Raw genomic sequence first — 23,703 nt, 5'->3', positions numbered from 1 at the left:
AGTCACCTACTACTAAATTGTTGGAAGCACTAACATTTGCCTAAAGTCATGCCCGCACCATAATTTAAATCCGAGTGAATAGAGAGCCAGAGTCATCATAATTCATAGATCTTCCGACACCTTCGCCACCTATATATTTTGTTCAGGGCTGAAAACATTTTATCAATAAAAATCCTATAATAATTATCTCTCTCGGATAGAATGAAGATTATATGCAACCAGCCTTCGCTCCAAAAATACCCCCCCCCCCCCAAAATTTCACTGTTCCACATGTTGTACCTTTTTCTTTTAAAACACAGTATTAATATCGCATGACCATACATGTAATTACCATTCATCCTAGGGCCTGTTTGCACATTAGCAAATTGCTAGCTAGCTAATCAAAAAAATAGCTCTAGTGCATTTAAACAAGAGAAGTAAATGTGATGGGCTAATTTTTAGCTAAGTCTTCAACCACTTCTTAGCCAAGCTAGCCAAATTATAGCTAATATAAACTAATTTTAACCTCAACTAATAATCTAACTAGCTGTATGTATCAAACGGGTCCTAAATAAGCAATATTAGATAGACAGCACGTATGTTTTTCCTTTTGTCTCGTGCCCAAGTCCAATAGACATGTATTAGAACCAGAAGGAGCATTTCATAGACACGTTGAAAGTGATAGTCAAATTTTTTAGCCATTTTTTTTAATATCATCACAGTGCACTTTTTTATCTATCCGGTACGGCAATGGATAATAATGTCCACGTGTTTGATACGGGGCCCACCCGCCAGTCTCCACCACCCGCAGCCGGATCACGCGTGTCACATCTGTCGGTGCTGGGCGCTCCCCGCCGGGGACTGACACGGACGGTAGGTGCAACTTGGAAGGAAGCAAGGCGAAGCGAGGCGTGCGAGGTGCGAGCAAGCGAAGCGAACCCCGCGAAGCAAACGAAGCCGACGCCTCCCGTGCTCCCCACCCCACCCCGGGAAAAGGGGCAACGAGAAATCGAACAACCCACACGCAACGCCTCCACCTCCACCCGCTCGCCTGTGTCCAGATCCAGCCGCCCGCATCTCTCTCTCTCTCGTTCGCGCGCGATGAGCTGCCGCGGCGGGCGGGCGTGCTAGCGGTAGCAGCGAGCGGTGCGCGAGGGCGGAGGAGGCGGAGGCGGGAGGGCAGATCCGGGGGGCGGCAAATCTGGCAGGCGCCGCGGTGGGGCTGCGGGCGCGGGGGAGGGCGGGGGGCTGGGCGGACGGCGCGGAGGGCGGGGAGGGAGGGGAGGACTGCGGCAGGCTCAGGCCCTGGCGCAGGAGGCTGCTCGCGTCCATGGCGCTCTCGTGGCCCTCGGCCGTCCGCCTCGCCGTCGCCGCCGTCCTGCTCGTCGCCGTCGGCGTCGCGCTCTTCACGCTCCCCGTCGAGAAGGTTCGGGTTTCTGCAACTCTTCACCCCGCCGCTAGCTAAATCGGGCCCGTTCGCGATTCTGTGCTGCTTATAGCTTCGTTCATGGTGTGGTTAGGCATGGAAACAGACACCCTGGTTGTTGAAATGTAGGTTCGTTTGTTCTCGTGATTGGTTCAGCTCCCCCTCCCTCCCCTCGGTACCCAAATCTGCCATGGTTATACTTCGTGTTGCTATCTATATGGCCGGAAATTCCTGTTCGAGTGGAGCTAATGATGGGCTGTGCCAAATGTGCATTTGAATGTTTCAGTCTTCAGAAATGTAGTGGGGTAGACTGGGCCAATGCGTTCTGACATGACATGGTTGTAAGTAACACATATCATGAATACATATATTTGCAAATTGAAAGACTTTTCCTGTCTAGCAGGAAACTAACAAAGGGTACTCTATTGCTTCTCACATCAACTGTTGCATGCCATAGTTGGTCAGGATGCATGAATTAGGGGGATTAGTTGTTGCAAAGCTATCTATCTGGGAACCATTTTTGTCATCTGATCTGACCATCCCAGTGCTTAATTTTTCATCTGTTCATGCATTGTTCTGTTATAGAATATGGATATATCCTTGTGGTCTTCTTATCTAGTTCTGGCTTTAGTAACTCTTAGTAACTGTTATACCCTGTTATGGTATTTTATTAGAATACATACTGTTTTCTGTTTTAACTTGCCTCAAGATGGTCATAACTTAATACCTGAAGTATACCTCTCTCAGCTGCTTGCATCCAGCTCAAGGCACTACCTGCTCTGCTAGTTTTCATCTTCATTGAGAGAATTTTTGTCAATTAGTTTTATTCTTTTTACCTAGTTTACATCATAATGTTGTGATACTAGGATAATCCAGAGTTTGAGAAGTTCTTACTTCCCTTCTCCTCGCTTTCTTGTTGCCTATAAATCTTAAGATTATGGTGCTTAAAATGTAGATTAATTTAACTTCCGCATCATGTACTTATTGGTTTAAGTTTACATTGACAGATTCTAAAGGACTTTCTGGTTTGGATCAAGGAGAACTTGGGTCCATGGGGTCCTTTGGTGTTGTAAGTATTGAACTCTCTGCACATAAGTGGTAGTTTCTCACTTGCAGCCACACTTTTGGAGCACACTTACTGCTATTCCACTAACAGCCTTTCATAGAGAACATATGTCCTGCCCCTTAAATAAAACCCAAACCCACCTGCTGAAGTATCGTTGTTCTATATTATGTTATATGACCTTACCATCTTTTTCATTTCCAACTTAATTATATTCGTGTTGTGTAATATTACAGGGCCCTCGCTTACATCCCTCTGACAGTCTTAGCTGTTCCAGCATCAATTCTTACAGTACGTGAGATTGCTGTTTCCCCTTTTTACAAGACTTGCCTTTTTCCTCCTTTAAGAGCCCTCGTGTTAGATCACCTTTTTATGTTGCTGCAATTCTTTGACCAGCTTGGAGGGGGCTATTTATTTGGATTGCCAGTAGGGTTTGTTGCTGATTCCATTGGAGCAACAATTGGTGCAACTGCTGCATTTCTGCTTGGCAGGACGGTATGTATAGTAAATCTTCCTTTTTCTGTATTAAAAAAAAGTATATGTTGCAAATTGAATAGTGCTGTAGGGTAAATGCTAAGTGCTAAATCAGTTTGCATCTGGTTGGTTGCCCAGTTATTGATATCTTTCATGTTACAAACTGTGTATTCTGTGGTGCATGCCTTTTTTTTTTATCTTGTGTTTCGACTGCAACTACATTAAAGATAAGTTGTTACACATTATGCACCTTGTTGCTGTGGATAATTATGTCTGCTAAGTAGATTTTCAAGTACTATAAGTATTATTTTCAAGTATTATTACTTTTCTGTTATCACAAGAGTTCTATAATATTGTTGCAGATTGGGAGGCCTTATGTTCTCTCAAAATGCAAAGATTACCCTAAGTTTCAAGCAGTAGCCATTGCCATCCAAAGATCTGGCTTCAAGGTAATTTTTTGCAGTCAGGAGGTTTTAGACACACAATTGGCTGAAAATAACATTTGACTGATATGGGATTGCCCAACTGTAATGAATTTGCGATTCATTTACGCGGTTTCACTAAGGCTTCTAACATATGTGCAGATCGTGTTGCTACTAAGGCTTGTACCTTTACTTCCATTCAACATGTTGAACTACCTGTTATCTGTCACTCCTGTTGGTGTTGGAGAATACATGTTGGCTTCTTGGTTGGGAATGATGGTAAGCTTCCGCTTATTACCTTTTTATATTTTATGTCATCGTTGTTGGTGGCTTCTTTGGGCTTCACGTCTAGACTACCCCAAATGGTTGGGGAGAAAAAAAAAGGCTCTGTTGTTGTATGACGGCACCAGGCTACTGGCACATACTATAGCTGGCTCATTGAAACTTTGCTTTGTAACTATCTATTTCATCGTTTGCATAATTGCAACCATTTGTTTCTTTGCATAACTTGCTGTGTTAGACTATACTTTATAAGTAAATGCGCTGTTTTCCTTTGGTACTTGTTTCATACTACCTATTTTATTGATAATATTACATAGAAAACTTTGTGAGTTGTGACTTTTAACAGCATACTCATGTCATTAGCTAACACAGCTTTATATTACCCTTTTCATTGTTGCTAATCATCCTTGTTTTACAGCCAATCACTCTTGCTTTGGTGTACGTTGGAACAACACTGAAAGATCTATCAGATGTGACACATGGGTGGAGCGAGATCTCGACTACTCGATGGGTGAGTAATACTAATGATGCATTATCTCAATTGCTGCATTGTTCTTGTGATGTCATGTATTGGTTTGTGTTTTGTAACTATCAGTTCATAGAAAATTTCTGATACAGGGTAAATAGCTTTTTCATAAAGAAAGAAGAATGGATCATTAGTGTTTTTTTTGCATTTATTTTTGGTTCCTATATGGATATAAGTCATTAAATATGCCTGTTTGCATAAGCTATTCGTTTATCTTACAGAATTAAGATGATTGAGATCTATTGGTGAAGTTTGTCCATCCATGCTTTCATTACATCCGTGTTACTATGTTACTACTAAGTTGTGTCATCAACGAACCTCTGCAAAACCTAGAAACCTTTGGAGTTATCTTGTTCATCATACTCGAGTGATTTAATCATGGGATATTTGATTTGAGCTTGAGGGCAATGATGTTGAAACCATTGAACATCCAATATCGACAAGCTCCTTCCATCCCAAAAAACAATGCAAATCTAGGCGACAAGTCAAACTTTCTAAAATTTGACCATGTTATAGAAATAATCTCAACGTTTATGTCTCCAAATATGTTTACTATGGAATATATTCCATAATTGATCTAATGATATTTATTTGGTGTCATAATTTTTAGTACTTTTTTGTATAAATTTAGTAAAACTTAAAATTGTTTGACACTTTTTGGGATGGAGGGAGTAGATAACAAATGGTACAGCAAAGAAAAGCTTCTTTTTGGTACCTCATCACCAGTGAATCAAATATTTATGTTAAGTTATTCCTTTTTTTTTTCTCTCAGGAGAAGTTGTTCCTCATTTGTATTTCAGAAGTAGATTTTGATTTATTACATTGGTTCCTAGTAACTTCAGCTGATACCTATGCTTGTTTCTTTTTTTTCAGATTTTGATAATATCTGGCTTTGTATTATCTGGTATGAGCCATTATCCTCCCTTTATAATTCTGATAGCATCTGTCTTTTTTGGTACTTAGTTACAGGTATAATGCACTCTAATTTTAACCAAAATCTTCATGTCTTAAAAATACCAAGCCAGGTGTCTTAAAGTCATGTGTTTCTTACCTTATCTTTTTAATACATCAGGATCTTGTAAGTTGGGCCATTCTCGTTATTTCATGTCCGAATTTATACACAAGTCCTAGGAGATTTAAAACATCCTTACTTTTTTTTCTGTATTTACTTATTAAAGAACAGCAGTGAATGCTGATAGCCGAGACATGGGGATCCCCTTGTAGGTTTTGCATGCCCTAGTTATAGATGGATGAAATGTCATCTTGGTGTAGCTTAGGCCTTGAGGAGCAGATAAAACTGATTCAACTGAAATTTAGGGGATGTTTGGGACTGCTCTGCTCCACGTTTTTCAGCTCTGCTTCACGTTTTTTAGCCAAACGGTTTTAGCTCCACACGCTCTGTTTGAGGAAAAAGGGTGGAGTTGTGAGAGCACCTAAAGAGTTACTCCATACTCTAGTTTTATGTGGAACTGCTCCACGGTGGAGTTTGTGGAGCAGTCCCAAACACCCCCTTAATTACAATTCTATAAGGTCTATGGGACTTGGGAGAAATAGCACACTTTAACAAACCTGCATTCTTATTAATGGATATCCAGAAAGCAAACAGAACTGCATTCAACTGTAGGCCTTAAGCTCACAGCTCAGTGGATTTGCAACATCGTGTGGGCAATCCCTTCTCTATAGAAATTTGAAGAATTTGTCTTAAAATTACGTGTTAAATTATTCCTGTTCTATTATCTTAACAAGGCTCTTCTTGCTCATGTATATACTGGCTGTTTTCACTGTGGTCCTGCAGTGGTCTTGATTATCTGCATCACAAAAATTGCAAAATCATCTCTGGAGAAGGCATTGGCCGAGAATGGAGAGCTGGATGTAGGAACATCGCAGCTTCCTGTGGTAGCCTCTCCCTCGGATCTGCAACAACCTCTTGTAATCAAGATTGACACATCAAATGAAGATCACGAGAAGTAAAAGTGTTGTGTTTACAATCCCTGATGTACATTCTTTGGCTGTTGAGTCTGTAGACTATATATATACCCATAGCTCTGGTGAGGCCGGTAAAAGGGTAAAAACAACCCAAAAAGAGAGAAAATGAGGGTGAGTTTGACTGATAGGTAATAGTGCACTCTGTTTCACTCCACGTGCTACCATATCTTTGGTGAAAATGCAATTGCAGTATTTAGTTTTCTGACTTGCCCAAGTTTCGAGCTTCATTTGGGCCTACAGGCATACTTCCTCGGTCTCATAGAGAAAGTCGGAAACTTTTTCAAAAAATATGTAATATTTATATCTCTAAATAAGTTTATTATAAAAGTATATTCAATGATCTATCTAATATGTATTATAAATATTAATATTCTTTTATATATAATCAGTAGAGTTGAAAAAAGACTTCTTGAGAAGTGAGAAATGATTTTTATTTTGGGACTGGGGGAGTACGTTTGGCTGATTAGCCATGACAGACAGAAACTTCTTATTCGTTTGGTGTAGAAAGTATTATTGACTGATTTAGTGTGAGAAAAAAACACTGCTGAATGATTGGTAGATTCGGCTGATAAGCTGTAAGCATATTATGGAAATATAGTTTATGATAGATTTGATGATACTAATTTAGTGTCATAAGTTTTATTTTTATCTTCTATAAATTTAGTTAAATTTAAAATGGTTGACTTAGACAACTCCAAAATTGATTTATTTGGAACGGATGTCGTATGAGTAGTCTATGATTTGTCGCTTTTGTTCATAGTCAACTATCTAGTTTATGGAAAAATACATAAACATCTACAAGTTCAAGTTTCCTAATGATTACGAGAGCCTCAATTTCAGACATGCGAAGTTTCCTTAGAGCAACTCAGCTTAGCCAATTTTCATTGTGTTAACCATTTTGTAAAATAGAAAACTTAAAAAAAAACAAGAGATCTGTCTTGCTATTTTACAAAGTTTAGCTAGTGCCTATAGTTAGTTATATATGGTCACTGAAAATCAAGGATAGCTAAAGGGGTGTTTGGTTGGAGGTGTTAGAGCAACTCCAAGAGCTTGGCTAAAATTAGTAGCCAAATTTCACTGTTTAGCTATTTTATAAAGTAGAAAATTTCTTAAAAAAAGAGGTCCACGACAGTCTTGCTATTTTATAAAATTAGATAGCTAGTGTCAATAGTTGGCTATATATGACCAATGAAAATCAAGAAATAGCCAATGTTCTATTTTACAAAACCAGACAACATATTTGTTAGAGCCTACTTTTTACTCTGTAAAATTTAAAATAGCCTCCACAATAAGAATAGCTAAGCTGTTGGAGTTGCTCTTAAAGTTTAACATGTACTGTAGCATTTTCGTTTTATTTGGCAATTAGTGTCCAATTATGGACTGATTCGGCTCAAAATATTTGTCTCACAAATTATTCTCTAACTATGTTTTTAGTTTCGTAAATAGTCTACATTTAATACTTTATGTATGTGTCTAAACATTCGATATGATGGGCGATAAAATTTATCACCGTGAACCAAACAAGGCCTAAGGCCCTGTTTAGTTCCCCGCCCAAAATTTTTTCATCCATCCCATCGAATCTTTGGACACATGTATGGAACATTAAATGTAGATAAAAAAATAAACTAATTACACAGTTTAGTTAAGAATCGCGAGACGAATCTTTTAAGCCTAGTTACTCCATGATTAGCCTTAAGTGCTACAGTAACCCACATATGCTAATGACAGATTAATTATGCTTAATAAATTTGTCTTGCAGTTTCCTGACGAGCTATGTAATTTGTTTTTTTATTAGTTTCTAAAAACCTCTCCCGACATCCTTCCGACACATCCGATGTGACATCCCAAAAATTTTCGTTCCCAATCTAAACAGGCCCTAACTTTTTATTTTACAAAGTTAGATAGCATATTTGGTAGAGCCTACTTTTTACTATACAAAATTCTAAAGTAATCTTCACAATAAAAATAGTCAAGCTATTTGGTAGAGATGCCACAGTTTAGTCTGTAATCACAAAATAATAATAATAATAATAATAATAATAATAATAATAATAATAATAATAATAATAATAATAATAATAATAATAATAATAATAATAATAATAATAATAATAATAATAATAATAATAATAATAATAATAATAATAATAATAATAATAATAATAATAATAATAATAATAATAATAATAATAATAATAATAATAATAATAATAATAATAATAATAATAATAATAATAATAATAATAATAATAATAATAATAATAATAATAATAATAATAATAATAATAATAATAATAATAATAATAATAATAATAATAATAATAATAATAATAATAATAAACGTGTCTTTCTTTACATGTACTCGCGGACGAAGCAAACCATCATGTACCAGACTGATTTATTCTCTTCTTTTCGCTGCTCTTAATTAAATTACGAGACTGATTTACTCATAAATCATAATATTTGTTTCGGGCAAAGGAGAAGCAAGGCGCTGCCAAATGCCAACTCGTCGGTTCCATTCCATTCCATCCTTGGATTTGTCGCTCGGTCGCCGGCCGGCCTGGCTCCTCTCTCTCTCGGTTCTTTCTTCCGCGTAGCCCAACAAGGAGAGAACAAAACAACCGCCCTTGCACTGGATCCATCACAAGAACGGCAGCAACAAGGCCGCCACAGAGACGCGATCGCCGCCGTCTCCTCCGCTCCCCCGCCTTGTTTACTCTGTGCGCTACACGCGTGCCATGCCGCATGCAGCGAGGAGGAGCCGCTGTTAGCAAGCGACGATGGAGATGGCGAGCGCGCGGAGGAGGGCGAAGCCGCCGCAGGCGTCCGGCGGCGGAGACCAGCTCGCGCTGTGGGCCGCCTGCGTGCTCCTCTCCTCCCTCTCTCTGCTCATCGCCGCCGCTTCCACGAGCCTCGGCGGCACCGCGAGGCTCACGCTCATCAAGCAGGCCGGCCGGGACCTGGAGGCCGGTGCGCTCGTGATGACGGCAACCGGCGCCGCCGCCGCCGTTCGCGGTACGGCGCGCGACGGCAGGAGATATTGCCATGAGGACGACGAGCTGATCCACAGCATGTCGGTGGACGGGGAGTGGGTGCTGCGCGACGCCGCCGAGTCCGCGCGGCACTACGGGCCCGGGCAGTGCCCGTTCGTCGACGAGGGGTTCCGGTGCAGGGAGAACGGCAGGCCGGACGGCCAGTACGCCGAGTGGTCATGGCGGCCGAGGCGCTGCGCGCTGCCAAGGTTCCCAACTCGTTCTCAGTTTCTCACTACCTTGGCTTCGTCGTCCTCGTTCTGAGTTCTCACTAGCTACCTTGATCTCAGATTCGACGCGGCGAGGCTGCTGGAGATCGTCCGGAACCGGCGGCTGGTGTTCGTGGGCGACTCCATCGGGCGGAACCAGTGGGAGTCCATGCTGTGCATGCTCGCCTCGACCGTCGCCGACAAGGACGGCAAACAGAAACAGGGCGGCGCCATATACGAGGAGAACGGGAGCCCCATCACCAAGCACAAGGGCTTCCTCTCCTTCAGGTTCCGCGACTACAACTGCACCGTCGAGCATTACCGGTCGCCGTACCTGGTCCGCCGCGGCCGCCCGCCGCGCCGCTCGCCGAAGAACGTCGTCACCACGCTCCAGCTGAGCGCCATGGATCCCAGGGCTCCCCGGTGGAAGGACGCGGATATCTTGGTGTTCAACACGGGCCACTGGTGGAACCAGGAGAGACTACACCAATTGTAAGTCCCTACTGTCACGGCCTAAACTCCCTTTTTTTCCCCTAAACTCCCTTTCCCCCCCCCCCCCCCTCTCTCTCTTTCTCGAAAGAGAATGCCATGGTCTAATAAACTGCAGTACTGCACACTGCAACGATATAATCCACTCCGATGGAAGAAGAATACAGAATCTAGAGGATTAATTAAGAGAACAATAACCCACTTGTGTATATAGTGCACACTGCAACGATATAACCCCCTTCTGTCCGTTGCTTTCGTACGGTACTTCTAAATAACTCCGAGTTGTGTAAGCTAAAATTTGGCTTATACTGCTATTTATGTTGAAATATTATGAGAGAAAAACACTATTTATTCACTGAAAATACCACTGAAGTAGTGTTAATATTTCCAAAGATATAATAAATATATTCTATTTAATTTAAAATATATAGTTCATATAAGAAAAGTTTTGATATACTAGACAAAAAGTTGTATTCTGATTGATGCATGCTATTTTATTTCAATGCATGCGTGATCTATATTATTTTGCAAGTCATTAATATAATCCCTAAATTAGAGGATTCAGAAGCTGTTTAATTTGTTTCCTAGCTTCAATATACTAATACCGAGAGAGATTAGGGGACTCGGAAGTTGTTTGTTTCCTTTTTACTGGCAGCGGCACACCAACCGAGAAGGGAAGAGATACCGTGTCTTTTATTTTTCTTACGAGATTTGGGGATTTGGCAGTTTTTCTTTTCTTTTCTTTTTCTAGTTTTTTTACTTAGTTATTTTATAAAATCTAAAAAAATCAATGGTCCAACACGTAATGGGAGGCGCCATAGCAATGTTCATTCTTATTACAATCAGATTATTCCGTGAAGCATTATTGTGGGAGTTAAGTAAAAAGGGACTAACGAAAAAAAATTAAAATCATTTGGCTCTTTAGAGCATCTCTAGACTAATTAAACCCACTGCTTATCCTACCTATCCTAAATATATATTTAGGTAGTGGAGGAAAAAAAAACAGACTAATTAAACCCGCTACCTATCCTACCTATCTTATATTTAGATAGTGGAGGCCAAAAAAAACTCACTCCAACATATCCCTCCCACTACCTACATCCTTTGGGCCAACAATCATGGCTACCTATTTTTTTTCTTCCCTCCCTTTCCTCCCGCACGCACTCGCACCCGACGCCGCCGCTTGCTCATCTCGCCTCGACTCCGGCCGGCTGCACGCCTTCTCCCACCGGCCGCACGCCTCCTCCCAATGGCGTGGGCACGGCGGCCCTTCCCGATGGCTCGCCTGCCTGCCCCCGACCCGATGAGGCCTGGCTAGCCTCGCACAGTGAGCAGCGAGCGGCTCCCGCGCGGCGAGCTACCCCCGCGCGGCGTGGCACGGCCTGTAGCCCCGACAAGCTACCCCCAACGCGGCGTGGCCAGCCTACCTCTATCACGGCGAGGATTGCTGCCCCCAGCGCACCTCTGGCTCCATCTGTGGGGAGAAGAAGCAAAGTGAGGATGACAAATGGGACCCACATGTCATTCTCTACAAGGATAAAAATGGGTAGCCAATTTTAGGTAATTCTGCTGGAGTTGGAAGCAAAATTTGGATAGCATAAAAATAGGTGGCTATCTAAACAGATATTTAGGTAGTTTGATTGAGGTAGTACTGCTGCAGATGCTCTTAGTTACTACTACTATTATTATTAGTGTAGCAAGCAAGCTTGGGTCGGGCCTGTGCTTTAGTTCTATATCTTTTCAGAACCCGACATGTAAAAACGTTTTGTTTCTCTTAATATAAAAAATGCGCAAGCTTTTTGTGTGATCGAGAAAAAAAAAGGTATAGATATATCCTTAATTATTGTTAGGAGTCGTGATGATAACCAGGGGGCTAATTCTTTTTTGAAGGTAGTTATTAATTTGTTTCTCGTGTACTAACGTATACGTTGTGGTGAAACATCTGAATTGAAGAGGATGCTACTTCCAGGACGGCAAGACGGTGCGGCTGAACATGAGCGTGGAGGATGCTTACCAAAGGGCCCTGAATACGCTGCAGAAATGGGTCCAGAAGGAAATAAACACCACAAAAACACTGGTCGTCCTCCGAACATACTCACCGGCACATGTAAGGTACGGTACGGTACGGTGTACATTACATTACATTACATATGGTGATCTGCTGGATCGGCGAGCAGCTTTTTTAGCTGCTGGTGCTGAACATATGGAATGTGCATGCATGCATTCAGGGATTCAAACGGCGGTGGCAGTGGAGGCCGGGGGTGTGGCAGGGAGACGACGGTGCCGGAGCTGAACACGTCCAGGATCGCGCTGCACCGGTGGCCGGGCTTGCTGAACCCGAGCCCGGCTTTTATTGAAGCGGCGGCCAAGAAGAATAAGCGGCGGCGGCATCAGGTGATGATGCATGTCCTGAACGTGACCCTGATGACGGCGCAGCGGCGAGACGGCCACCCGTCGGTGTACAACGTCCCGTCGTCGCCGGCGGCGGGGGTGCAGGAGCAAGTGCTGATGAGGGCGGCGGCGGACTGCAGCCACTGGTGCCTGCCCGGCGTGCCGGACGCGTGGAACGAGCTCCTCTACGCTTTGATTCTACGTAGTAGTAGTGGTATGCCAGGAGGATATATCGGATTGGATCGGAGCTAGTAGCTAGTGTATAGGTGTTTTTTTATTCATATCAGTAATACCAATGACGTGTCCGGCCCAATTTTCCATTTCCCTACGGCCGGGTAGGCTCACACGGCAGCCAGTCCATCCAACCCCCAGCTCATGCACAGTGCCGGTCCTGATTTTCTGATGCGGCCTGGAGCCAAAATAAAACTCAAATTCCTTTTCATAATAAACACACTCCCAATCGCAACTTATCATGGATAATAGATTGAGAAAGCCTTGTAGTCAATTTACAAAATCATATAATGGATGAATTATTGTATATCAATCAATGTTTTAAATAGCGGGCTAAGACGTTTAGCGGTTTATGTCTAAAACAGCTAATAACGGAGCTAAATCGGGCTATAGCGAAATATAGCGGCTAAATTGTACATGAACACAAATAGCGTCACTCTGTCTCAAAAGGCTATAGCGGTAGCTATAGCGGGATATTTAAAACTATGATATCAATCGATAATTTGAAAATTATATGGGAAAAAGATGCTACAAAATCATCTTTGCTTTGATTTCTTGGTGGTACAGATTTGATGTTTTGACTCTCAAAAAAAAAATTACAACCGCCGCCTAGAGAGGGCCATGGCCGTCGCTGGACACGCCTAGGCAGCCATGGCCAACTGTTGGCCACCTCTAGGTTGGCCTTGCCCTTGTGTGCCTACGGCCGACTGGCCCTGGTTGTCGTGCCCTGTCTGGCTAGCTGCTGCCTGCCTGTGGCCGATCATGGCGTGCTTGGCACTTGGCAGCTGTGGCTGGCGGCAGGCGTGGCGTGGATGGAGGCGGCCACGACCAGAATGCAGGCGAAGACGTGATCTCGATCCTACAGGTCCAAGTGTTTTTGATATTCTAGGAGTTACTTTCTGAAAATTGTTGGAGAGACTCTTCTTTGCTGCTCCTAATTTTGGCAACTTTTTTAGATGTTGTTAAGAAAGTATGTTAAAATAATTTAGGTAATAGTTGGTGATAAAGTGCACCAAAAGTATATTGAACTAATTTAGGTAATACTTGGTGACAGAGTGCACCACTTAAAAGTTTGCATGTATTGATATGTTGAGGAAGAAATTAAGCTCCAATATGTATTCTATCCAGGATTCTACCGCACAGCTCGCTATCTCGCTTGCTAGTCGCGATTCCCGCGCAGATGGAAGTCTTCGACGTTGGATGAACATTTCAGCTCCAACTGAAGCTCGCACGGCGCAGTAACCGTTGACAAGATCCTTATCCATCTATACTTATTTATCATATACTATTAGTTCTGTTGACACCATTTTTGAGCACGTGTCCAGGATGGCAGGACAGGGTGGCAGTACGATGCGGGTTGCTGGTAAGGATGGTTGCCGATGAGGGAAAGGTTGAATGTGACTAAGTCCTCAGACAGTAATATGGTGCCGATGACCAAGTAAAAGGGTCTGCCGATGACTATGGCAAGGGGATTGCCGATGACGCGAAGGAGGAGTCCGGAAGCTGCCAGTTGTCATGTGGAGGAGTTTCGGTTTGTCACGAAGGATGGTTTTATTATTTCCTTATGTTATTCGTATCGTTTTGTATACGGGTTCCGTGTAATTTGGAATTCGAATTCTAATCGTGTCTGGTCATAGCTCTTTGAGCAGGGTATAAATATAAGCCCTAAGACCTTGTAATCAGAACATCTATCAATCAATCAAACACACGTTTTTACTCATATTCTAGCATTTACTTTTCGACGACTTCGTCATACGTTTTCTTTTTGTTACGAGTTCTTAGGAATTCGTCGACTCAAGCTCGGCGTATCCTTAAGTTCCGTGTGAGTACCTCTTAGCCGTGACATCCGGGCGCATCGCTGTTGTCAGGACTAAAGTATTCGAGTTATCACCTTTGCCGATAGTAAGGTCAAATCGGCTGGCACGCCTTAACGTTTGAATCGGGTATTAGCCCTTTGTGTTTGCAGATCAGTTTTGCATCAACACATCTTTTGGCACGCCCGGTGGGACAGATTCAAGATCAAGATCAGCATGTCGATCTCTGACCTCGATCAAGACAACGTCATCCCCGTGACAGAAGCTAACCTTAAGGATGAGCAGAAGCAAGCTATTGCCCAAGCCATGGAAGAGTTCAAGCAGCAGTGCCTGAAGTCTTTCAGCATAAACAGAAGCGGCGAAGTGGTCCAGAAAGATGCACTGCCGGCACCACGGCAGGTCACCTTCGACGCTAATCCTGGCAAGCTTCAAGACATGGTTGACAATGCCATCAATCGAGCGCTGATCAACCAAGCTGGTGTACTGTCTAACACGGTGTTCAACGCCGTGGCAAGAACTTTCAAGGAAGGACAAATCCCGCCGGATTATGTGGGCCCTTCCCATCATCAACCCACGACACCAGAGGTCACGGCTCCATCGGCTGCCTTGACGAGTGCAAGTGCACAGTCTGCCGTCCCTCCAAGTACATTGGGGACTACCGGTGCACTATCTATGCCGATGGCAACCAACCCCCAAATTTCAGTTGGGCAGCATAAACTGACGACAGATATGTTGGCATCGGCAATGTCAGGGTTAAATCTTCCCCCCAACTGGTGGGGTTATGGTATGCCTCCAGAGTTGACGCCGGGAACATCACAGACAACTGACATGAGGGGCAAAACTCCTATGACGTCGGTACCTTCCAATGTGCCGGTGAACCAGAGTCCTCGGTATACCACAACTACTACTGCAAGGCCTCACACTGGAAATCCTCAAGATTCAATGTTCCAGATGCCCAACGCATCGGCAGAGTCAATGCTGATGCAACAGAGGCCTATGGCCCAGTCGGGGTATGTCAATTCAACGACGATACCCAATTACCAATCATCGGCAGCACCTATGCCGATGAACGCTAATAATGGATGGTTTGGACAGCAAGCCTTTCCACAGTCGCCCCAGCAGGGTTATCAGACTACGGGGTTCCAGCAAGGGCAGGTTTATCCCGGGTTCCAAGGTCAGGGAATGTCCAACCAGCCAATAAATTTTGGACAGCAACTCGGAGGACAGCCAGTCGGTGGACAGCAGTTTGGTGGTCCGCAGATTGGAGGACAGGTGACCAATACGATGTTCCATACAGGTCAGGTCCCAAACAGACACGTGGAGGTTCGCCACCAAGTGCCGGATCCGCAGCTGCCTCATCGGCAAGATGCCGATGCTTATTGGGCCGATAAGATTGCTGAAGTAATGAAGGAACAATTTGGGATAAAACCCAAAGTCAACACTTATTCTTACCGGACACCGTATCCTCCAGCGTATGATTTGATCCCGCTTCCACATCGGTACAAGGTACCGGATTTTACAAAGTTTTCCGGACAGGACGACACGTCAACCATGGAGCATGTCAACAGGTTCATTATTCAATGTGGAGAAGCTGGTAACAGGGACGAATTAAGGGTTCGTCTATTTTCATCATCATTGTCTGGATCGGCCTTTACTTGGTTCATATCATTGCCTCCCAATTCAGTAATTACTTGGGCTGATCTAGAGAAGCAATTCCACAGATACTTCTTCTCGGGGGTTCGTGAGAAGAAGATCACCGACTTGGTCAAGTTGAAGCAACGTAATGATGAGTCGGTTGAGGGATTTGTGCAGAGGATACGAGAAGTCAAAAATAAATGCTATAGCCTGGTTCTGGATGATCGGCAGCTAGCCGATTTGGCTTTCCAGGGTTTGTTGCCACACATCAGGGATAAGTATGCCTCTCAGGAGTTTGAAAGTTTAAGTCACTTGGTGCAGAGGATATCCGATCAAGACATCAAGCCTTTCGAGCCTAAGAGGGCATGGAATAAGAAAGTCTCATTCGTTGATGAAGCAACAAGCTCAGATTCCGATGAAGAACCAGTAATCGGTTTGGCAGAATGGGTAAAAAACAAGAAGCCGATGTCTTGTCCTTTTGGGCAGAAGGAACCAGAGAAGTTTGCCTTTGACACCGCCAAAGCCGATAGGATATTTGACTTTCTACTTCAGGAAGGTCAAATCAAACTGTCACCTAACCATGTGATCCCGTCGGCAGAAGAGTTGAAGAGGATGAGATATTGCAAGTGGCATAATGCAACGTCACATGACACCAACGAGTGCAAAGTATTCAGACAACAGCTGCAATCGGCTATAGAGTCGGGGAGAATCAAGTTTGACAGTTCTAAAGCCCAGAAGCCGATGAAGATAGACCAACATCCTTTCCCGACAAACATGTTGGACGCTAAGGGGAAGGCTAAGGTCTTAACGTCGGAGACAGCTGAGAAGAGTGCATCGGTAGATCCTCAGCATCAAGTTACTACCACCGATGCAAGAAGTAGGGGCTTGGTCCAGGAAGGGGCTAGCTCAGGAAGACTTCCTCGGTCTGGTATTGTCATAACTCATAGAAGGCCTCGAGAGAGATGGCAACAACGGGAAGATCGATATCGGCGCCAGCAGGAAGATTATCAACGGGAGGAAGAAAGACGCCGACAGGAGTGGAATCGGCACAGGGATCAATGGAATTGCCCATTCTTCATCCATTGTTGGGAGGAAAATATCAAGCTTCCTACTGTCAGAGACTGCCCTGAATGCAACGGTTATGATCGGTACGATAGGAACGATCGGTGTTATCATGATGATGAACGGCGATTTAATGGGCCAATCAGAGGAAGAGCGTCAGCTCATGATCGGCTGGGGGGCAGGCTTAGTGTTCGCGATCGGCTCGGTGACCGTGTCCAGTATTTTCCCAGGAACCAGGAAGAGCTTGAGGAAATGGCTAATGCGCGGGTTCCCGATGAGTTCATATTTTGCAGGGATGCTAACACACATCGTATGGAGTCAAGGGAGAACCGACGCCCGGCAGTAAGGCAAAGGCCACTTCCTCCATGGTGCCCTCAAGGATTGACCAAGACACAGAAAAGGAGGCTGCAACGAGAAAGGCAAGAGGAGTTAAATAAAGGAGAGAGTTCTGAAAGTCGGCAGCCGGCAGACACTAAGAAGGGAGGTCCATCGGCAGGCGTCAACATGGTATTCATGTTACCGGTGGAGTTTCTTGCACCAGCCAGTGATGATGAGTTGGGATTTTCTGATCAGATAGCTCAGTTGGCTCTGGATCCGATGACGGCTATCTTTGAGAAACCTGCCGATAACGAGAGGCAGCATCTTAAAGCTTTGTTCCTCAAAGGAAGGGTTGATGGGCAGCCAATGACCAAGATCCTAGTTGATGGTGGAGCTGCTATTAATATCATGCCGTATGCAGTATATCGGAAGCTTGGGAAAGGGGATCAAGATTTGACCAAGACCGATATGATGCTCAAAGACTTCGAGGGAAACGTGTCTCCGGTCAAGGGGGCGATATGTGCGGAGTTGACCATCGGCAGCAAAACCTTGCCGACAACCTTTTTCGTGATCAGCGGAAAAGGTGCCTACAATTTATTATTGGGGAGAGATTGGATTCATGCCAATTGTTGTGTCCCATCTACAATGCATCGGTGCTTGGTTCAGTGGGTAGGTGACAAGGTTGAGATCGTCCCAGGGGATTCTTCTTATGTTATCGCATCAGCAGAAGCGGATACTTATGAAAAGACTAGGTGCATTTCAGGAGAAGTTTGGGAGAAAGATTTTCTCAAAGTTGCCGATTATGAGATTCCACCGATCCAAGCAGTCGGTTCTGACGATGGTTTTTAATGGATAGATTCGCCGATGATGGAAAATTAGGCCAGGGATTCACATCGGCCGATGATTTGGTAGAAGTAGATATAGGTAGTGGTGATAGGCCTAGGCCTACTTTTATTAGCGCTAAACTAGATCCTGAGTGTAAACGGCAATTAACTAATTTGTTAAAGGAATATAAAGATTGCTTTGCTTGGGATTATACAGAGATGCCTGGTTTAGACCGATCAATTGTTGAACATCGGTTACCCATTAAGTCTGGATTTCGGCCACATCAGCAACCAGCCCGCCGATGTAATCCTAACATTCTACCTGATATTAAGGCCGAAATCACTAAACTTATTGAAGCTAAGTTTATTCGGCAGTGTCGGTATGCTGAATGGATTTCCAATGTCGTCCCGGTTTACAAGAAGAACGGGAAGCTTCGGGTGTGCATTGATTTCAGGAATCTCAATAAAGCTACGCCGATGGATGGATATCCAATGCCTGTCGCCGATCTGCTGGTTGATGCTGCGGCTGGCCATCGGGTCATCAGCTTCATGGATGGTAATGCGGGTTACAATCAAATATTCATGGCAGAAGAAGATATTCCAAAAACCGCATTCAGGTGTCCTGGTCATGTTGGACTATTTGAATGGATAGTCATGACTTTTGGGTTAAGGAATGCCGGTGCTACTTATCAAAGGGCTATGAATTTTATATTTCATGAGTTCATCGGCAAGATCGTAGAAATTTATATTGATGATGTGGTGGTCAAGTCTGGAGATTTCTCAAAGCATCTTGCCGATTTACGAAGAGTGTTGGAGTGCACAAGGAAGCATGGATTGAAGATGAATCCCAACAAGTGTGCATTTGGCGTATCGGCAGGGCAGTTTCTTGGTTTCATGGTACATCAGAGGGGTATTGAAATTAGTCGAAGATCTATTGATGCTATCAATAAAATAGTGGCCCCTACCAATAAAACCGAGCTCCAATCTTTGATCGGCAAAGTGAATTTTATCAGAAGATTTATATCGAATTTATCTGGGAGAATTCGTGCTTTCAGTCCTCTTCTTAAATTGAAAGCCGATCAGGAGTTTGTTTGGGGAAAAGAGCAGCAGTTGGCTCTAGATGAAATCAAAAGGTATCTAGTAAACCCTCCAGTTTTAGTTCCACCTCAACAAGGGAAACCCTTCAAATTATATTTATCTACCGATGGATCGGTTATCGGTTCAGCTTTGGTTCAAGAATTTGAAGGGAAAGAGAGGGTAATTTATTATTTGAGTAGGAGGTTAATTGATGCTGAAACCAGGTATTCGGCCATTGAGAAGCTGTGCTTATGCTTATATTTTTCATGTATCAAGCTAAGACATTACCTGTTGTCGGCCGAATGTGCTGTTGTTTGCAAAGATGACGTGGTCCGATACATGCTATCTATGCCGATTATGAGCGGTAGAATCGGTAAATGGATTTTGGCGCTGTCGGAGTTCGATTTGCGTTACGAATCGGCTAAGGCGGTCAAAGGGCAGGTTATGGCCGATTTTGTGACTCAGCATTGCGGTCTAGTGGAAACCTTGGAAATTGCACCCTGGACGCTCTTCTTTGATGGATCTACCTGTGACCGGGGAGCAGGAATCGGCATTATATTAGTTTCTCCTAAGGGGAGGAAGTATGAATTTTCTTTGCCGATTGTTGCTACATCAACAAATAATCAGGCTGAGTATCAAGCTCTGATCAGGGGATTGGAGTTGTTAAGAGAAGTTCGTGCTGATGCTGTTGAAGTATTCGGAGATTCCATGTTGGTTATAAATCAATTGGCTGGAAGCTATGAATGCCGGAGTGAAGTTCTCATAACCTATTTCGAGAGAAGTATACAACTGTTAAAGGAATTCAAGAACTTCCGATTGGAGCATATTCCCCGATTGCATAATGAAGACGCTAATCGGTTGGCCCAGCATGCCTCGGGATATCAGCCAATGATTAATGCGACATCGGTAGTCAGTGCCGGTGATTGGAGGGAAGAAATTATTGATTATCTAAAAGATCCATCCAAAAAAGTTGAAAGACGGGTTCGATTTCAAGCAACCAAGTATGTGATCCTTGAAAATGAATTGTATTATCGAACTATCGATGGAATTCTTCTCCGATGCTTGGGTGATGATGAAGCCAGAAGTTTGATGGGAGAAATCCATGAAGGAGTGTGTGGAGCGCATCAGTCAGCTTTTAAGATGAAGTGGATGATTCGAAGGAATGGATATTTTTGGCCAACCATACTTGAAGATTGTTTTAAATATTTCAAGGGATGTCAAGGTTGTCAAAAGTTCGGTAATATCCAGAGAGCACCCGCATCGGCTATGAATCCTATAATAAAACCTTGGCTGTTCCGGGGGTGGGCCATCGATCTGATCGGCCAGATTTATCCACCATCTAGCAAAGGGCATAAATTCATTCTAGTTGCCACTGACTATTTCACCAAGTGGGTCGAAGCTATTCCTTTGAAGAAAGTCACATCGGCCAATATGATTGATTTTGTGAAGGAGCATATTATTTACCGATTTGGGATTCCCCAAACGATTACTACCGATCAGGGCACCATGTTCACGTCGGGGGAGTTCGATGAATTCGCAATCGGTATGGGAATTAAAGTGTTGAATTCTTCTCCTTACTATGCTCAAGCCAATGGGCAGGCCGAAGCGTCTAACAAGGGAATTATCAAGCTTATTAAACGAAAAATTGAAGAAAATCCTAGGCGGTGGCATACATTGTTGAATGAAGCAATGTGGTCTTATCGGATGGCTTGTCATGGATCAACCAAGGTGTCACCTTATCAATTGGTGTATGGACATGATGCAGTTTTGCCTTGGGAGATTAAGGCTGGATCTAGGCGATTATCTTTTCAAGATCAATTGGCTGCCGATGATTATGCCACTTTAATGACCGATGAGTTAGATGATTTAGCAGGGCATCGGTTAAAGGCTTTAATGAGTATAGAAGAAAATAAGAAGAGAGTTGCCAGATGGTATGATAAAAAGGTGAAGGCTAAGGAGTTTGCCGATGGGGATTTGGTATGGAAGTTGATTTTGCCAGTCGGGACTAAAAGTTCAAAGTTTGGGAAGTGGTCTCCTAATTGGGAAGGTCCTTATCGGATAAAACGCTCAGCTCCTGGTAATGCCTATATTCTAGAAACTCTCGAAGGAGTTGAATTTCCCAGAGCGTTAAATGGCAAATATTTGAAGAAGTACTACCCCAGCATATGGATCGATGCATAAAAGGTTAAGTGCCGATAACACTCCTATCGGCTGAATTTAAATGTTCAAGGGCAGACTTAATGTTTCAAAAGATGCCGATAACAGTCTTATCGGCTAGACTAAAAGCTAAAAACAGAGAAACAAAGGTGTGTCGCCGATGAAAGCTTCAGATGTTCAGCAGCGCTTGGATTGCAGATATGGCGCGCAGCCGAATCTGGTTGGCTGTATCTATCTCTTTGATATCGTCATCGGCAGAACCTTCAATTGGCTTCAGCTTCCTCTTCAGTTGCAGCGCTTTACGACCATGGACGTTTCGTTCCTGTTCAAGATGCTTGATGGTCTCCGGCAGTTGACTATCTTCTTGCTGGGCTTGGGACAGGGCGTCTTCTACTTGCTTGAGTTCAGCCAGCAGAGCTTCTCTTTTTGCCGATAGATCAGACATTTTCTGCTTCAGTGCATCACCTGAGGACTTTAAGATGCCGATGTTCTTATGTTTCTCATCGGCTAAGAGTTTTTCTTTCATCATCTCCTCAGAGAGCTGGATTTGAGCAGCTCTGTCGGCAAGGCGTCGAGTAGCTCTCTGGTACTGTAGCTGACGGCTTTCTAGATGTGCAGCGTGGAAGAGTGCTTCTTCGGCATCGGTAGGAATTTGGCCTCTAAGAGTCTTGAACAGGGCCTTGGCTGGGTCAGAATCGTCGACCAGTTGAGTTGTGTCTTGATGAAGTATGGCCGATAGCTCCTCCAGCCTAGCTCTGGTTTCTGCCGATACAATTCCAACTGCCCGAGAGGAGCTTGCTTCCTCGCCTTCTTCTTCGAAGATATCGATAGCGAAGGAGAACAAGCTGTCGGGAGAATCTTGTTCCTGAAAATGAAAATGAAATAGGTCAATTTTATGGTCAAAACTTCGGCAGATGATACCGATGGAAAAGTGGATGACTTACTTGCTTCAAGGCGATTTCCTGCCTTTGACTCAGAGAGGCCGATGGAGCTGCAGGTTGATCGGCAAATGTTGCCGATAGAACGATATCGCCTGAAAGAAGACAGGAAGGATTATAAGAATAAATGAAAATAAGTTTATCGGTAGGAGTATTGTTGGGATATGTTACCCGGAAGAGGAACAACAATTGTTTGAATTGAGGAAACCGCCGATGATATAACTGGACCTGCCGGGCCAGTTGTTTGTTCACCTACGTCAGCTGACGTACCTGCCGTTTGAGGTTCTTCTTGCTGAGGCTCTTCCATCTGTGATGCTTCCTGTATTGATTGAGGAGATGGTGCTTGCTGTGCCTGGACTTCTGGAGGAGAAGGGGAAGATTCCACTGGGATTGGAGACACCGGAGGAGGAGGAGGAGTTGCCACTTTCTGACGCTTTGTTCCAGTCTTAGCACCTTGGACGCCTTTCCTCTTTGGCTGGCTAGACTGGGGGGGATCGGCACCTTGGCGTTTGGCTTTTGCCGATGCACCAGTTTGCTGCAACAACGATAAAGAGTTTATGAGCACAGATAACCAATATAAAGATAGTCAGCATAAATAAAAAAGGGTTTTAACAGATTGCCTTGAAAGCTTGCGCCAGAGTGGAAGCAGTTACCGTTGGTGATGTCTGAGTTTTCCTGGTGGTGACTTTCTTGAGACGCGCGCCCCGGTGCACGATGGAAGCCAGAGTGGGAGCATTGTGGCCGATTGAGGAGATCGGGCCTGATGGGAATAAGTCGATCGGCTTGCCACTCCTGCTAACCGATGCGGGGGTGTTGTCAATCTGCAAAAAGAATACAGGGGTAAGTTACCGATGGGAATAGTATTGGAAAATGAGACATCGGTTTAAAATACTTACAGTATCGTCACGGACTTCGTATTCGGGGTCGATCATGCCGCGGTATGAGAGGGCCGATCTACAGAATAGATTCTCCTTCCATTCTGCCCACCATAGCTTGTATGCTTGAGTGATAAAGGCAGCTGGAACCCATTCTGACAGATCTACATCTGTATCGGCATTTGGTGGTAGCTGGGCTACTCGAGTCCACTCGAGGAGGTTAGCGATGGGTTCTCTGGGCTTTATTACATCGGCATAAGGAAGTGCGATCGGCAATTGGCCGAAAGCTAGCTGGCGAGCTAATGCCGATGGATTATAAAATTCATAGGTTTGGGGAGAGGTTTTCGTGCTGCCGAAGAAGTTCACTGGTATGGCTCTGGGAGTCACGATTGCCATCATCACCTCATTGTCCCTATCAAGAGCTTCGTCGAACGGATTGAAGGTCAGAGGGAGTATGCTATCTGGGTCGTCATAAGCCAGCCATGGTCGTTCA

At 44.0% G+C, this 23,703-nt stretch overlaps 2 protein-coding genes across 2 annotated transcripts; both read left to right on the top strand.

Moving 5' to 3' along the window:
- Positions 1,251-6,365, top strand: LOC8072223 (TVP38/TMEM64 family membrane protein slr0305). Its single transcript, XM_002463251.2, has 9 exons — positions 1,251-1,405; positions 2,413-2,474; positions 2,705-2,759; positions 2,865-2,963; positions 3,305-3,391; positions 3,527-3,643; positions 4,065-4,157; positions 5,046-5,076; positions 5,968-6,365. Exons 1-9 carry the CDS (start codon positions 1,310-1,312, stop codon positions 6,141-6,143), a joined length of 816 nt encoding a protein of 271 aa, XP_002463296.1. The 5' UTR covers positions 1,251-1,309; the 3' UTR covers positions 6,144-6,365.
- On the top strand, positions 8,939-12,575 carry LOC8072222 (protein trichome birefringence-like 10). The gene is made up of 4 exons (XM_002463250.2): positions 8,939-9,399; positions 9,481-9,891; positions 11,842-12,000; positions 12,117-12,575. The coding sequence occupies exons 1-4, from the start codon at positions 8,939-8,941 to the stop codon at positions 12,529-12,531; spliced, it is 1,446 nt and encodes a 481-aa protein (XP_002463295.1). The 3' UTR covers positions 12,532-12,575.

Source organism: Sorghum bicolor, chromosome 2 (genome assembly GCF_000003195.3).
Source record: "Sorghum bicolor cultivar BTx623 chromosome 2, Sorghum_bicolor_NCBIv3, whole genome shotgun sequence".
In the NCBI taxonomy this organism is placed as follows: domain Eukaryota; kingdom Viridiplantae; phylum Streptophyta; class Magnoliopsida; order Poales; family Poaceae; genus Sorghum; species Sorghum bicolor.
The sequence above is the reverse complement of the archived record's forward strand: the minus strand, read 5'-3'. Positions and strand labels throughout refer to the sequence as shown.